Here is a 17,309-nt window from a genome sequence, read left to right as displayed (position 1 = left end):
TCTGCGGGGTGGAGGAACTCGGTGGAGCTTGTTTGGAGAACAGCCCCTTCTTCTTCCCCCCCATCTCACACCTTGAGACCACAGTTACATCCCTTGTGCCGAGCTGGCTTCGCACAGAGGCAGTAACTGCATCCCCCATGCTCCAGCTGAGAAGTGTGCTGCAGCTGTCCCCCCGCTGCTCCTCTGTGGTGCCAGCAGCCAGGGTTACACTAATTTGTGTTTAGTTTCCTCCCCAGTGCCGGCCCCCCCGATCCTGCAGCTGGAGGAGTGCTGCACCCACAACAACAGTGCCACCTTGTCCTGGAAGCAGCCCCCCTTGTCGACAGTGCAGGTGGAAGGCTACATCCTGGAGCTCGATGATGGCAACGGCGGCCAGTTCAGGGTAGGTGCTCAGACATGAACCAGACCCAGCAGCGAGAGGTTGCTCCTGGGTCTCGTGTTTCCCTGCCGTGAAGTGACCAAGGAGTTCCCCAGGCTTCTTGCAAGTCCTCTCTTTCCCTGGAGACACGAGACTCAGTGCTGGGGTGCCCAAAGCCAGCGGTGTGGACAAGCTGCAGGCTCTTGGTGGAGACAAGGTTATTTGAGGGAGTGGAAATACCTTTCCAGTGGCCAATACGACTTCCAATCGCAAAGAGAACATTTGAAGCTCCATCTTTTCAGGGTGCTGTGCTAAATATTTCATGCAAAGGATGCTAATAGCCATGAAGGACTCCTGGTTTGCCAGATGCCAGCAAGCAGAGGTGTTTAAGGCCTGAGGGCTTGTAAATTGCTGTAATTACACAATTCAAATAAGAATTTTCTCTGATCCCACACCCTGATAATTATCCTGGTGTGGTCACATCCACCAAGAACGGGTGCAGGGACCAGCCCCTTACCTTTCCTGAAGTCATCCACAAGAAATTCAATCAGGCAGGAGCCAAAGCAAAGCTGGGGCAGAAGAGAGGTGACACAGGTGGGATCTGGAGAGAAAAGGGGGCAGGAGGATGGGCATGAGGAGACCCTGGCTCAGCACAGCAATCCCGGCAAGGCCAGGGCAATTCCCAAGCACTCCAGCCTTCTCTCATCCCACCAGCAGCAGGAAGGGGCTTGCATGTGCATGGTGTTCCTGCTGCTGGGGTAGGAGAGGGCTGCTCTAGCCAATGATGCCACACAGCTGGTGCCACGAAAGGAACGTCTCTGGCTTCTCAAATCATTGAGCCTGAAGGCATTGAGCTGACCAAGTCAGGCAGCAATTTGCTAAGCAAGCTGGGAGTGATGACTGTTGTACAGGAGGCAGTTCCTGCCAAGAGCAGGTCGATTCTCCAGCCCTCAGAGCATTTTCATGGCCTCCTACATCAGCACAAATAGGTCCATGTTCTTGTGTCAGGGGCCCCAGAGCTGAACACAGTACTGCAGCTGGGGTCTCACCAGAGTGGAGCAGAGGAGGAGAGTCACCTCCCTCGACCTGCTGGCCACCCTTCTTTTAATGCAGCCCAAAGTATTATCAAGGAACAAATCAGAGGGTTATTTTGCTCTGCTTGTAAGTCTGGCCCAGGTAGCAGAGCATAGTTGAACCCTGTGCCTCACAACTCCAGGGAGCTGCTCTCACACCCCTGGGGCTCCGTGGTCAGGGCACTGATTGTGCTTGCTTTGCAGGAGGTGTATGTGGGCAAGGAGACCATGTGCACGGTGGATGGGCTTCACTTCAACAGCACGTACAGCGCACGTGTCAAAGCCTTCAACAAAACAGGAGTCAGCCCATACAGCAAGACCCTGGTCCTCCAGACATCTGAGGGTAAGGCATTGCAACAGCTCCAGCCCAGCGCGCTCGGACACTGCTCACACGCACGCATGGGGCCCATCCAGCACACCTCAGCTTAGCATTGCAATACAAGGAACTGCTCTGCTGGTCCTCCAGTACCTAAGCAATCGCTGCAGGAAAGGAAAGCCAGCACCGATGGGAGGGGAAAGGTTGTGTCAGGAGCCTTGGACAGTGCCAGAACTTGTCCCTCACCCCTTTCCTTTACAGAAGATGTGCTTTGGAGAGGTACAGAGAGAGGTATCCTGCAGAGAGGTGTTTAAAATCTGTGTGTAGCAGGCCTTGTATTACACAAAGGGAAGCTCAGATGTTTACAGTAATTCCATTTAAAACAAAACACTGTCACGTTGCTCCTGGAACACTAGGGGCTGTGTGTGGCTGCACAGTCCCTTAACCACACTATGTCTCCTTTAGCCCCTGGCAGTGGACAACAGAGAGCAGAGGGGCCATGGAGCACATGGGTGTCCTTGCTCACATGGGGTGCACAGCCCTGCCAGCATCATCTGCATCACCCTGCACTGCAGGCAGTCAGAATATTGAACACTCCCTTGCAGGTTACAGAGGAGTCTCCCTGCCTTACTTTAAGTACATTTGTCACACAAGGCACTTAATCCATCTCGGAAAATTGGCTTGCTTCTGACACGCAGGAGGAGAATCCTAAGGCTGGCTCCAAGACAAGATGGGAAACAGATGCAGGTGTGAAGGAAGGATCCAGCCCCCACCAGCATGTCTGCTGCCCTGTGGCCTTGCTGCCAGGCAAGAAACCTCTCCTTGGGAGTTTTCCACACTTGATGGAATCCTTTTTCCTTACTCCCAGGCTAAAATCTCTCTTTTCAAGCCATGTGAATATTGTGGATCGCAGCAGCATCACCAGATCTGGTGGCAGCTGGCTCCAGAGCAGCAGCATGTTCTTGCAGCCCCAGCAGCTGCTGGCAGATGCATTCTGGGGCCAGGGGGGAACACACACAGCTTGCGGGGCTGCTGGTGGGGTGGAAGGAAGGTGAGAGCCTTCTTGCCACAGAGCATATCTGGTGGGTTTGGGCAAGGAGAAAAAAGGGGGTTCTGCTGAAAGAATAGAAGATGAAAGCAGAAGAAGGCTACACAGAGCATTGTCGCTTGCCTGCACCCATCTGCAGGAGATAACCATTCCAGTTTGGAAAGGGCAGGATGTGCATGGGCAGGACAGGTCAGCATGGAATGGGACTCACCTGTAAGAGATGCAAGGTGGATAGAAAACCTGTGACAAACCTTCTCATACAAGAGACAGAAAACTCAAATCACAGCCCACAAAGGCCTTGGCATGTCTGAGCTCTGTGTGTGTTTGCAAAGCTGAGGACCAGCGTCAAGGAAGCTGCAGTGTTCCTCTGGACATCCAGGGACAGGACAGCCCAGATCCAGCCCCACACTGGCGTGGCCAGGACCTCTCCCAAAGCCTGAAGGTCAGCAGTTCTTACCCACTTCACTACCCTGCTTCACCAGCCTTTGCAGGAGGCAGCAGAGCTTTGGCTTCTCATCATGTTTGTGTCTCATTAGATCCATTTGAGACACAGTTTCCTAACCAAAACCAGTTAGGCTTGAGGTTGTCCCAGCCAGGAGTTTCAGGGTCCCAACTATGATCTTTCCAGCTCTGCTTTCCTCTCACAGGTGTTTTCACTGTCAAGCCAAGCTCGCCTATTACACAGTTCCAAAACACGACAGAGCCTGGGAGAAAATAAGTGTTCATGGTTCCAGCAGGCCAGGCTGTGCTTGGAGCTGATGCCTTGGTCTCTGCCAGCAAACAAAAGTTTCACTCTTCTGAGTATAAGATGAAAGTTTGCTGCATTCAGCCTTTTCACTGCATGGGCTTTTGCATTTGTTATTCCAGCACTAAAGAAAGAAGGAGAAAAAGACAAATGGGCCTGGAGCATTTTCTGCTCTTTGAGGCCACCTGAGCTGTTTGGACTCAAAGTTAAATACATTACATTTATGTGCATCTTGAGCATATTCAAGTGACTTGCTAAATAGAGCCACCACATGCATCGCAGCTCTTGTTTCTGGCCTTCACAGCAGCATCAGGCCTTTAAATGCTGTTTTGTCTGAAGCAGGCTTAGCTTTTCCCTTCAGCCATGCTCTTCAGCTTCCTGCAAAGTGTTCATGCAGGAAGACAAAAGAAGAAGTGGTCTCGGTATGAAGAGAACATCTCTGTGAGCATGGCTGTCCTGCTGTGAAGTGGTTATAAGAAATTCTGCTTAGAGGGTGCTACTTCAAAGCTGGCTTCTGGTCCTAGCACACAAGATCCTTATCTGCAGCCTGTGGTATTTAACTGAAGTCTTTCTTCTGCCTTTAGTGAGCAGTGAAATGGGCTGTAGAGGCTAGCGGGGAGTGAAACGTCCTGCAGGGTCTCGGCATCTGAAGAGAACAAGGATAAGAAGAGGATAAAATTGTGTCTGGGCTTCTGCAGGCATGCTTCTGTGGTCCTGCCCAGCCAAACGGTCAAGGTGAGCCAGGCAGCACCGACGGGAATGTCCCACAGGAATGTCCCATGGGAAGCCAGCGCACACACAGGCTTACAGCAAGGCACAGAGCACCTTCCCAGCACATCTTCTCCTGCTCATCTGACAGGAAACTACATATTCCAGCTGAGGAAACTGCAGTTCAGTCTTCAAGGATGGTGCTTGGTGCCGGCATCAGAGCAAGATGGCTCCTAGCTGGGAGAAGGTCTGTGTCCTGGATCCCTTCTCATGTGCTGGGCCCTCTGGGATGAAGATCTTCATCATCATCACAGCCACATGGCAGCAAGGGCTGAAGGCAGCGGTCCTTACCTTGAACTGTGTCCTCTCCCTAGCTGATGTCAGGCTGTTCCACTGCAGCCTTACCAGTATCTCTTGCCCTGTCATGTCTTAGCCAGTCCCCCAGGACCCATCACTGCAAGCACTGGGACGTGGGGCCTGGCTTAACCTCACTGTTTCTTCAGCACCCGAATGGAGTTCATCTGTAGGCTTGGAAATGAGTCTGGAAGATGGTTTTCAAGGTGACGCTGTGCCAAGGCCCAGACACTTTACAAAGCTTGGCCAGAGGCAGCATTGCTTGGCTGTGCTCACCCCTAGGAGACCCCAGGTCTTCCTCCAGCTCCTCCTCCCTGGGCCGCCCCAGGTGTCTTGTCTTTCCTCATCCAGCAGATGTTCCAGCCTCTGCCCAGTCTCCTGCTGACTGTGGGGCACAGTCTGTTTTCCTCCTGGCATGTTCCTATTTTCAGCCTACCCAGTGCTTGCTTGGTGCGTTTTTGGCTGCTGTAAGAGCAGCCTCTGAAAGGCTTTGCAGAAGCCCCTGGCTCTGGTCTGCTGGTCTTGGTGGATTGCAAACAGCCACCCTAGGAACAGGCACCTAATGGGCTGTGACAAGGAACAGAGATGACTACCAGTTGCAGTGGGATCAGGGTCTGCAGGAGGGCTGGCTGCTGGGCTGCTTTTCTCTACAGAGATTTCTGAGATGATTTCTGCATCCCTCCAGTGTTGTGTTTTACCATGGGCTGTCCGGCAAGCTGGATGGTGGAATGAAGGACCAAGTCACCCTGGTGGAGATGGAGAAGAGGAGCTCAGTAGTGCTGGAGGGGACCGTCCCTGCCTGCTCCCCAGGCCCAGATCTGCACTCCTGGCTGGTGCAGAGGTTTGACCTCCCTCCTGCCGAAACCTGCTGCTCCGTTCTCACCTTTCCCCACAGGTTGGCCCTTCCATTTGGCTGCTTTGTGCCTTCAGCCACGCTCTCCTGGGCATGTGCTGCCTGCAGCCAGGCAGCAGGGGAAGAGCTGAGGCTCTGCCTTCTCTCAAATGCTGTGCCTCCAGCTTTAGACATAGCTGCAGAGTTTCAAGGCAAGCCTGGTTTTGGCTTGTGTGAGAGACAAGCCAGGAGCAGAGGGTCAGGGAGGAACATGTGCCTTGTCACATCCTGCGTCCTGCCATCCCCTTTCTTGGGTTCCCAGACTCTGGCAACTCTGCCAGCGCCATGAGCATCTGCTCCCAGCCAGCTCTGCCACCATGAGGATGTGGCAGAGGAGTTGGAGTACCCCAGTCTGAGGGCCCATCCCCAGCCTAGTTGAGCACCAGAAACTTGGCTCTTCTTTCAAGCCCTGTTCCTCATCTGAGGCTCAACTTTAAGTTCCTTACCAGCCATGGAGTGATCCTCAGCAGCAACCAAGTCTTTTTAACCAGCAGCTTTTGGAAAGGGGTGAACAACAGAAGGGAAAACAGTCTGCAGGGATCTATAGGAACATAAGATGCTAGGTAGGGAGAGCCATGAGCGTGGCTACTCTTGGTAGTAGTTTCTCTTACTCTTGGTTAGAGGGTATGTTCCTCCCTAACCTTGAGCTCCGTTTATTGACCTGTTGTGCAATAATTTATCTAACCTTTATGAACCCACTGACACTCTTTGCTTCCACAGCCTCATGCAGCAGCTCATTGCAGAAGTTAAAACCCAGTGTGCAAAGAAATGCTTCCTTTTATTTGTTTTAACGTGATTTCTAGCTCAATTCATATTCGCAGCTGAGACACGAAGGCTGGGGACATAATGTTTGTGAGTTTATCTGATTCAAATGTATAGAGGATGGTGGATTCTACATTTCCATGTTCACATATCCCTTGACAAGGCTAGGGAAGAGATAGCAGGAGGTAACTGTTCATGGTAATGGGGAACAGAAAACCATGACCCAAGAGATTGCCTCTACTCTGACATTGTGCTGTGAATCACGTGAGTTAAATTCTTACTGTAAGGCTCAGATGTGTTTTGACAGGTACAAAGGGATACCAAGAACACAACATCCCGAACAACCTTTGAGTAAGGTGGGTGCTTGGTGGTACTTAGGGTAATACAGCTTAGCACAGCCCTGCAAAAATGCCTTTCAGCATTACCAAGTGACTACTTTTTACTCCACTAATAATTGTGCACAAAAAGGTATGAGATGTGTTAAAGCACAATGGGAAGTGTGCATGGTAACTTGTGAATTTTTTTAGGTGCATTACTGTGAAGAGGTGCAGGACTCACTTTTACAGACAAGAATATTGAATTTGATGGCATGGGACCATTTTGGAAGATGAAAGTCTGTTTATTGCTGATACTGTCCGAGGCAAGGCTTTCCTGAAGGGTCTCGCTGGGTTGCACAGCACCAGACATTCCTGCTCCACACACCATACGCACGCTCGCTGCAGCAGAGCAGGGTCCGTGCGTGCCGAAGCGTCTGTGCTCTGGTCTGAGGTCTGGTCTCGGGCAATGGAGTGACACTACCCAGCAGATCCCATTTCTGATCTCTAGTTTGCATTGATCTTACGTTTAGACACGCAGTCAGAAGAACAGACCCTCCCTTTTCCAGTGCCTTTGGAAAGATCGCAGCTTCGTAGAATGAGTCCTTTCTCCTCCACCCTTAATCTACAACCCAGCTTTCCGGGGAGATCCTACTTTGAGCTAAGATCTTCGGCCCACCAGCTGAGCTTGCATTCTTCTTTACAGTCCCTGAATTCAGCTGGTGAGCTGAGTGCCTCTGGCATTTCCTCTTGGTCTGTGCTTCTGGGCATCTCCAAAGTATTTGTTTGTTTTGTTCCGTTGTGTTTGTTTTTCCCATGACATGCGGATAGCAGGGGAAGCTCCTTCCTTTTGTCAGTGGCCTGCTTCTGCCACAGAGGGAGTTCTTGTGGTGTTTTCATCTGTACATACCAGCATGGGTAGGTGTGGGGTGATGGAGCAGCACAGTAACTCCTTACTTGGGTGCTGTTCTTGGCAGGGCCAGCCTGGCTGAGCCATTTGCACAGCCAGCCAGCAGAGCACATCACCCATCTCTAGTTTATGTTGATCTTGTGTCCAAGGACAGTCACAAGAACAGACTCTCCCTGGGAGAAACCTGTGAGGACATCTTGATGGTTTGCTTTCCCTATATAACCAGGAAATGCAGCCTCTGCTGTGAGATTTGTTTTATGAAATGTTTGCTCAATTAAATCTAGACCTTTCTTAAGAAATAATTAAGTCTAGATGGAAGCAAGGTCACAGATCCCTTGCAGTCTGGCTGCTTAAATCCCTTGCAGTCTGGCTGCTTAAGAACCTGGAAGATGTGAGCTCTTGTCCACTCAGATTTGAGCACTGGGCTCAGCTTGTGCAGAACCAGACGGGATCGTATCGAACTCCTGTATTCTGCAGAGCAGAGGAAACCACTCCGGTGAACCCTTGCTCATCTGGCAGCACTCACAAGCATTTTGCTTGCCTCCTTGCGCCCGGTCCTCAAGGGCTGTGGTGGGATGTAGGCAGTACAGGCAGGATGAGTGACGGTATCAGGCAGCCAGTGAAGGAGCCACAGGCACAGAGCATCTCTGAGCTGCTTTCTAACCAGTCTTTGCACACCTTCCGTTGCTAAAGATCCTGGGCCCCGATTCTTCCACCAGTCTGGATTTACACCACTCCATGGGCTCCAGTGGAGTTAATTCATGGCTTCCTCTGGTGTAAGCCCAGGAAGAATGGGGGCCCCTGATTGATTTCCATCCTTTAACCCGGAATGAGGAATGCCGCAGCATGACCCTTGCCAGAATAACCTGGGACCCTGCAACTTTCTTTTCTTTGTGCTTTTTATGTTTATTTCCGCATCGTACTGCTGTGCGCTAATGGCTTCAACTCTGTTTTGTTACGGACAGTTCTTACTTTGTGTGCAGTGTACCGAGATCCACTGCGATGGCCATGAGTAATACTTGTGTGTGCAGTAAGGACCTCTGCAGCCATGCTCTGGGGTGGTGGTGTTCTGAACGTGCCCGTGTGTCCGTGCTGTTTCGCGCTCAGGTGAAACTGTATCACAGCGATGCACAGAGACCTTGAAAAGACATTTTGAATAGGGGCACGGGGCTCGATTCATTAAAACAACCTCTGGTGGTGCTGCTTGGCACTCACCAGCAGCATGGCAGGGCACACAACTGCAGCCAGATGCTTCCCCACAGGGGAATCCTTAAAATACATGAATGCCCTCCCATGCAGTGCCAACGTGGGGATTCATGTTGGCCACTTCTCCTTGCTAGGACAAGCTCCTGGATAAGTCTGTGGCTCCCAGGAGGTGCGCAGCCAGGGGTCAGGCACAGCCCAGTCACAGGAGGATGAAGGGCACCCCAACACATCCTGCCTGCGCAGCTCCAGTTGAAGCTACAGCCCAGTGCCCGCTGGGTGCTGTCGGGGGTCTGCAGCCAGGCATCTGCCCCTGGAGACCCCCTCCCCTGCTCCACTTCTGCCCAGGCCATACACACAGCAGAGGAGGCAGCCTGGGAGACCTTGGTGGTCCCTATTCACTGAACACACCAGTGGCTGCTCTTCTTTCATCAGTCCTTGTCCTCCAAGGACTGTTTTTTAAGTGATTCAACTGAGAGTCAATGTAGAGAATATTTACCAAGGCTAAAATTTCCTGCCTCTTTTCTGGAGGAACGTCCAATGATTTGGCATCCTGGGCAGTTGGCAACCAGGACTTGATGCTCATGATGGCTATGATGGGATTTGGCAATGAAAAAACAAAACTCCACACTTCCCAGAGGTGAGACTCAACAAAACAGCCAACAGTACACACTCAAATCACCGGTTGCATTTGTGACCCTTTCCATGCTCTCTAGCTTTTAATGAATCAGGCCTCCTGTGGCTGGCTGGATGCTTACTTAATGGTTAAATGCTCACGGGTGGTTGTTAGACGGTTGTTGTTTCTTAGCTGTGATGTGTGAAATGTAGTATCTCTTTATAGGATGCAATTTTGACATTCAAGGAACGCCTTACTCTCAATTAGGCAAGTATATTTATTACAATTAACTGGTACCTACTCCACATTGCTCGTCCTTTTTTCCTGTTTGATATTTAACTTTCCTTTGGTGACTGAGCAGCATTTCTTGCGCACACCCTACTTGCACAGTGCCCTTGGATGTCATGGCAGTAGGCAAATTTGGAGGAGGAATGATGATTGCCATACAATGTAAAGGCCTTTTAAGTTTTCCCCCATGCAGTTTTAAAGTAAAGCCTGAAGTCAGTGCTCTGGATGCAGCCCTGTAATTAAGAACTGCTCATCCTGCTCAAAGCAATATGTATTCCAGTTCATTAAGGGTGCTTGAACACAGGCCAAATGCCAAGGAGGTGAAAGCTCCTCTGCAGCTAATTGGAGCAAGCTGGTGGTAGCCACTCGCCTGACCCTGTCAGACTGCCTGCATGTTCATTCCCCTGGGAATTCAGTCCCATGTCCCGCCCTACAGGACTGCTACCTTGGCCAGTTCAGCGCAGCCCGAGCCCACCCTCCCTCAATCTCTGCCCCCGTTCATGCAAAGCACTGACAGGTCCGTGCAAAGCAGGCAAACAGAGATTGTTTCTCGCTCCTTTCTTTACCCACCTTTATGTGCTGTTTTCTCTCCTGCATGCCTGTCCTTGGGAATGACCACAGTTGACATTAAAAAAATGGTGGCAGGTACGGAATCACCTCTGTGGAGTTGCAGAAGTGGGGCACCCGCGTGCATGTGAGCTGTCCTGTGAAACGATCCAATAAACCAATGAATCAGTCTCACCAGAGTGTTTCATTTTTCAAGCCGTATTTACTCCTGCAGGCGTAAGAGTGTTTTGTGGATGTGTCAGTTCACGTTTCAGTGACCGCTGGAGAAAACCACCTAGGGAACCGGGCTGGTGGCTTGTGAAACCCTGTGCCTCTGTCTTGTCCAGGACGTGACACTGTATCTGTCAGATTTGCAGTAACCAAGTCCTGTGCATTTAAACCAGCAGCCGTACCAAGTCATGGAGGTTTTCGTGCATTTTCCAGCTTTCCCATGAGCTAGCTCTTGTCTTACGTGTGGCCAGCTGCTCCTCAGGGATGATTCTTGATGTGACATACCATCTCTGTCAGTGTAGACCTTTGTATGTGGTTTTGGTTCCCAGGACTGCCAGCCCTCAAATACACACACAGTTTATGTGCTAATCGTAAAATCATAGAATCCTAGAATGGTTTGGGTTGAAAGGGACCTTAAAGCTCATCCAGTTCCACCCCCCTGCCACAGGCAGGGACACCTTCCACTAGAACAGCTTGCTCCAAGCCCCTGTGTCCAACCTGGCCTTGAACACTGCCAGGGATGGGGCAACCACAGCTTCTCTGAGCAACCTGTGCCAGTGCCTCAGCAACCTCACAGGGAAGAACTTCTGCCTAATGTCTAATCTAAATCTCCCCTCTGTCAGTTTAAAGCCATTTCCCCTTGTCCTATCCCTACATGCCCTGTCAAAAGTCCCTCAGCCTCTACCCCACAGTGGGCCTGACCCCGCAAACTATTGCTTGCATGACTAACCCTTAGTCGTAAGAGTTTATGTTAGCTAGAGCCTGGAGACCTGGCTGTGATCATGTCTCTTTCCGCTAGGGCCAAGTTTAAGGAGATGGTGAGGATCCTGTTGGCTCACAGACAGTGGGAGGGCATGGAGACACACAGGCACTGGGAATCAGCGAGAACAAAACCCACCGTGTCCTGGCCATAAGACCTTAGCCACTCTGTCAGGCTGCAGCTGCACAAGCTCAAAGCATCCTTCTGTGATGGAAGGTGCCCTCCCTGAGCCAGCACCCCCCGCTGTGCAGCTCCCTGCCTGCTTCTTGCTGCCATGTCAGCGGGCAGCAGCCCAAGCCTTCGCCCTCCATGTCGGCCCTGCATGCAGCATGCCCTGTTCAGTGTCTGCTCCGTATGGCTCAGCCACCTACATCTCTGCTCCCTCCACACTAACCTGATGTTGTTTGTGTATTCCAGTTGCTTGGTTTTCTTTCGATCCTGCCTCTGCCCATGCTGACATCATCTTTTCTAATGACAACCTGACTGTCACCTGCAACAGCTATGATGACAGGGTTGTGCTGGGGAAAACGGGCTTTTCCAAAGGGCTCCATTACTGGGAGCTGTCAATCGATCGTTACGATAACCACCCTGACCCGGCCTTTGGTGTGGCACGCATTGATGTCCTGAAGGATGCCATGCTGGGCAAGGACGACAAAGCCTGGGCCATGTACGTGGACAATAATCGGAGCTGGTTCATGCACAACAATTCGCACACCAACAGGTACGTGGTCTGGAACAGGGTCTTCCTCCCAGAGACCACAGCCCACTTTCAGCCCAAGTAAGACCCTGTAGCTTTTCCAGTGGCACCTACAGGTGCCCATGGGAAGGGTGGCATCACTCCTCATCACCTCTGTTACAGGATGTGCCCTTGTCCCAAGCAAAGGACAGTTCTGCCTCCCTGGTTCTGCCTTGCTCCAGTATTCCTTCCCTGCCTACAGCAGTTCTTTCCATTCTGACTCTTCCCCTGAGCATGCATGGCACAACTCCTGTATAGCACTCTCTTTGCATTAGCACCAAAGCCTTGCAACTCATGCAGTAAGAGAATAGTGTTTGCCTTTACCACGGTGCCATAGGTATTGCTCGCTTTCCCCATGGACAATAGGGCTGGGGGCTCTGAAGCCTGCGGTAGCTCAGGGAGAGCCTGGTATCACCTTCCTGCAGGCTCAGAGGCCATTCCCTGATGGGTCAACAGGGCCTGTAGGGGCCCTGCAGCTTTGCTCCCCAGGTCCACTTGCTTTCCCCATGGTTGTGTTGCTGTGCCTGCTCCAGTAGGCAACTCTGCCCTCACAGGGACATCATTGCAAGCAGAGAGCACCTTTGCAGGAGGCTGGAGGAGGAGGTGCCCAGGGATGGTGCCCAGCTGGGATGGGTGCTGGTCATGGCCTGGCCCCTGTGTGAGCTGTGAAGTTCAGCATCATCAGCCCTTGAGGTCCATCGTGGCCTGAACCCTGAGCTGGGAGCACAGAGGACATTAAGCCACAGAGATGCTCTGATCTTCTCCTTGCTCCCACAGAACCGAGGGTGGGATAACGAAAGGCGCCACGGTGGGAGTGCTGCTGGATTTGACCAGGAGGACTTTGACGTTCTCCATCAATGAGGACCAGCAAGGGCCTGTTGCCTTTGAGAACTTGGAGGGCCTCTTTTTCCCTGCAGTCAGCCTCAACAGGAATGTGCAGGTACGTGCTTTGACCATGTTCTGGAGCACCCCAGCAGCATACCCTGCGGGTGAGCTTGCTGGCAGACGCTCCAGTGCTGCTGTCGCTGCAGTGTGTGGTGATGCTCAGCAGCACAGGGACTTCATGGGGAAGGCTCTTGTACAACAGTTTTATAACTGTTTTGTGATGGTACCCAACAAGAGCCTCATCAGCTCTTGCAGCTCTCCTGGGACTCTCCAGTCAGGAGAGTCTTCCTCCTTCCTTCTTCCCCAGGAAGAAGGGCACCTTTTAAAACCTTTTTCCCTCCGGGGAGTTTCAAACCCCTCTTCTCTTTTTCCCAAGCTATCAGCTATCCTGAACATCACCAAGTGGTGGCTCCCTGGGCCTATCCGGTATTTTCATCTTTCATTTTTCTTCTCACTGATCACATCCCTGCTATCATCCCCCCACACTGAGTCTTCCACGATCACTGAGCCTGGCTTTGGCACATCCACCTACCACTGCTTGTACCTCCAGCACTGCGCAAGTGCCCAAGCACATCCTAGGACACATTGCACATGACAGATGACCTCCGGGTGTTGAGCAGTTTGGCATAGTCTTCCGCAGTGGATGTCAAAGGCACCATCTCTGTACAAGGGCAGAGGCCCCGAGTGGCTTCTCTGAGTTAGGATTCTGGATCAGGGCATGCTCTGTTCAGGGTATCAGGCATACCATTGCTGCCACCAAGGCACTAACAGTTTTCCAGCAGCACTGGAGCAGAGGTTGGTCATTACCACTCCAAACTCTGCAAGCATCCCTGCCAGAAATTCCCACCCCAGGAGCCTTGCAGGCAGGGAGGCTGCCAGCTTGGGGAAGGGCTGGCCAATGTGCAACATACTGGGGATGAGCTGGTGTTTAATCAGGAGACATTAAAGAAGACCATCTTGTCTGAGCTGGTCTTAGAGGTTACGGTATTAATTTGGTGTGGTAGAAACATCCCACTTCGTTGTGGGTTTAATTCCTACAAAAATCCTCTACACAGCCCTAACAGATAAGGACATTCCTGGAGCCCCTCTGCTTTCTGACAGTTCTCTGGGCAAGGCAGAGCTTAAATCCCCTGATAACAGAGAAATCCCATGGGATACTGATAAAAGGCTGCTAATAAACCCAAGTCACTCATTATCCTTCTTCAAAGGTTTATGAATAATTAACTGTAATTAGGAGGGAAATAATTGCTTTAGACAAAGTTTTCTATAACTGTCTGAAGGGGAAAATGCTGCTGTTCCAGTAACAGAAGGAATTGTGCTTTCATCCCAAACCAAAGTATTTGCAGAGGGAACTGAATTACCCATGCACAGCTCATTGGTGCCTGTGTGAGTATTTGCAGGACTGGCCCCTCACCCAGTCAGTCTGCACAAGAAGAGCCTGCCCATATCCCTTACAGACCAAGGTTTTCCTGAGTATCAGTTCTCCAGTATTCTTCTCCCTTTCCCTTTATCCCTGTGTTGCAGTCTCTGCTGCATCACTTCCCACCCCCAGATGATGCCAGGCCGAGTGCCTAGCTCCCATTTTCATAGACTCAGCAAACGGTTTGGGTTGGAAGGGACAGTTAAAGGTTGTGCTTGAGCATCTCCCCATGCCATAGCATGGCCCTGCCCCAGCACCCTGCTGCTGCTCAGCTTCCTCGCACCAGGAATTGGCCATGTCCCGTCTGCTGTATGGCACACGCTCAGCTCAGGGGCTTCCTGGAGGTCTCCTTCTGTACTGAGCGGCTCAGGGTCCTTCAGGCCCTTCCATCCCCTTTTGTCCATCCCATCTGCGGAAGGATCCAACTGCTGCCATGTCCCACCTCTCTGGCAGCCAACTGCTGGATTTGTCTGCAGCCAGCTCAGGATATCTGGGGCTTGGTACCGCTGGTACCAGCATCCCACCTCACAGGGACCCAGCAGTGCTGGCAAGCCATGTAACAGCGAGATGGAGCCACTGCTGCAGTTCTGGGGACAGCCTCTCCTACCCTACCCCAGGCCCCTACTGCCGCGGGGAGGATGTGCAGTGGGGCAGGAGGAGCAGTGGGCTCCCCACATCTCTGGCTGCACTGCCTCTGCCTGAGTGCTGCTCCTGCCCTCCCTGGGGACAGTGTGCCAGCCCTGAGCTGTCCTGCCAAGCACGGAGGGACTCAGCTGAGCCTTGTGTCTCTGCAGGTGACGCTGCACACCGGCCTGCCGGTCCCTGAGTTCTACACTTCGCGCTCCGCCATGCCATGAGGATGCTCCTGGAGCCGGCTGCCTCTTCTCAGGATGAGGAGCCAGCCTGTTCCCTCCTGCGGGACAAGGCCGCTGCGGAGCTGCCGGGTCCCTGCTCTGCCGCCAGCCGGAGACAGAGAGGCAAAGCGGGAAGGAAGAACCCAGCTTTTGGCCGCCTCTGATCTCCATCCTCCTGCGCTGTCCTGTGTGTGTGCGCTTCGCTGTTTAGCTCTTTTGGCTGATGAAGTACCTAAGTAGCCTGAGATGTTCCTCTGCGTCCGCTTTTAGATTTGGTTTCATTGATTTGAGTTGGGCTCTCGAGGGGGGCAGTTTCGTCTCATTTGGCAAAGCGCTTTCCCCTCCCATGGGGCTGGATGGAGGGACCAAGGAGGGACCCCCACCACGGGGAAGTTTTTGCCCACACCAGCCCCAATACTTTGCAGGATATTTCTTTCCCCTGTGGCCTTTCTTGCAGAGCACCCTCAGTCACGTGTAGAGGTGGGTCCTGGATTACCAGTCAGTCTCTGTGTCCTTACGAAAACACCTGGCCCTGGCCCTTGTCCCCAAGAGGCATTTCCATGGGGCGCAGCAGTGGGGCAGGGAGTGGCTGCCCTGTCCCTGGGTGCTCTGGGTGCTGTCAGGGTCTCCCCCAGCTCCCCACAGCCCGGCGTCAGCCTGCACACCACAGCCATAGACCAGAGAGCCCCTGCCCGGCTCTTTGGAGATTAGTGTTTATTTTTTTATAGTTGCCATATAAAGCCTAGCCTTAAAATCCTGACAGTGTCCTTCTGTTCACCGGAGAATGCATTCTGCAGGGAGGGTCTGATGGGGAGCCCGGGGATGGGGATGAGGATGGGGATGGGGAGGAAGGAGAGCTGGCCACAGCCCTGCCACGCACTCAGGAATACGCACCCGCTGCCCTGCCTGCGCCTGCTGCTGGCAGCAGCTCCCATCGGCCTACCCTGGTAGGGACTTTCTGGTAATTCAGAGGCAGGAAAGGAGTCAGAGCTGTGGGTGCCATGCCTGGTGCCAGCTGTGTCCCCGTGCTGAGGGTGCCTGCATGCGCATGGCCCCACGCTTCACTATTTGGTCACTCGCCATGTCCCGGTGTGGTGCGGAGCTGGGGAGGCAGCTGCCAGGCAGGTACCAGCCTACCCAGCCTGACAGGAGAGCTGCAGCTCCAGATGCGGGATCAGGTGGGATGCTTCGGGAGTACTGGTCCAGCAGGAAGACAAGTGTAAATAGACCATTCCCTTCCAGCATGCCCTCCTCTAGGATGGTCCCATTCGTTCCTTTGTTGCTCTAGTTTTAAGTTTACCTAATTTATTGGATGGGTGCTATCTTGTTGACTTACACCGAGGAGCTTCTCTCAGCTGCAGGAGAGCCGTGTTGCGGGGCAACGCCGAGCAGCTCTTTGGTGAATACCTGATGAGCCCCCGTGGCCGGCTCACCCGGGGCTCCTCTCTCAGCCGTTATCCCCTGTTCTTTAGGATGTTCATGGTGCTTATTAGACTCCCAGTGATTGTAAGACGTTGTCCCCCCGTACTGCGATGATAGCTGCATACAGCCGCTGTACTGAAGTGTCATGTTTGCTGTTCTAATAAAGGACTTTTATGAGAGAAGGGCACAGCTTCCCAGAGCATCACTGCACCACCAGAGACTCTGCTTTGGTTCCCATCTCATCCCACCCCAGTGCAGGTCAGTGCAATACACTGCACATCCCTCCCTGTCCCTGCTGGGAGACAGCAGCAGAGAATGGACAGAACTTGGTTCATGGCCGTGAGGGGGGTACAGAAGCCAGTTGAAACCCAGCGCTGCAGCAGCAGCAGCACATGACCAAGGGGTGCAGGGAGCTTATGCCGCTGGCACAGGCAGCACCCCAGCACTCTCTACCTACAGATGTGACACAGCCGGCAAGGCACCAGCACCTGCAGAGCAGGGAGGATGGGAACTTTCCCATCCCATGAGCAGGAGATGCCCCAGGAGGGAGAAGGGTCATTGCAAATCTTGTGTTATGCCTGCAGGGCTCTAGGGGAGCCAACCCAAGCATAGCCATGAACACCAAATCCAGCTGTCTCACATCCCACTCAGTCTTTTCCTGACCCTTTCCCATCCCAAGCACACTCCTGCCTCCCTTCTTTGTATGCATGAGGAGCAGTGACAATTCCACATTCCCAATGTGAGTGCTGAGCTCAGACAGCGAAAGAGGGGAGGGGGCAGCAACACGAGCCTTACCACTCCAACTGCAGCCCATCGGCAAGGGGGTCTGGGGTGCCAAGGTGCCAACAGCACGAACAGCGCACGTGTC

General features: G+C 52.6%; 1 protein-coding gene across 1 annotated transcript; it reads left to right on the top strand.

Moving 5' to 3' along the window:
* Positions 1–77: 77 nt before the first annotated feature.
* LOC130592449 (E3 ubiquitin-protein ligase TRIM9-like) lies at positions 78–15,777 on the top strand (the record flags this gene model as incomplete). Its single annotated transcript, XM_057396777.1, has 8 exons — positions 78–382; positions 1,636–1,774; positions 7,104–7,292; positions 9,525–9,566; positions 10,209–10,232; positions 11,542–11,845; positions 12,638–12,800; positions 14,960–15,777. Coding segments are annotated over 8 exons (1,229 nt in total), but the record flags the coding sequence as incomplete, so codon positions are not given.
* Between the last annotated feature and the right edge of the window lie 1,532 nt (positions 15,778–17,309).

The sequence above is a fragment of the Pezoporus wallicus genome, unplaced genomic scaffold (genome assembly GCF_028554395.1).
Source record: "Pezoporus wallicus isolate ANWC-B61680 ecotype Strahan unplaced genomic scaffold, APGP_CSIRO_Pwel_v1 contig_13355, whole genome shotgun sequence".
Classification (NCBI taxonomy): domain Eukaryota; kingdom Metazoa; phylum Chordata; class Aves; order Psittaciformes; family Psittacidae; genus Pezoporus; species Pezoporus wallicus.
Note: the sequence above shows the minus strand (reverse complement) of the source record. Positions and strands in the feature narration are given on the sequence as shown.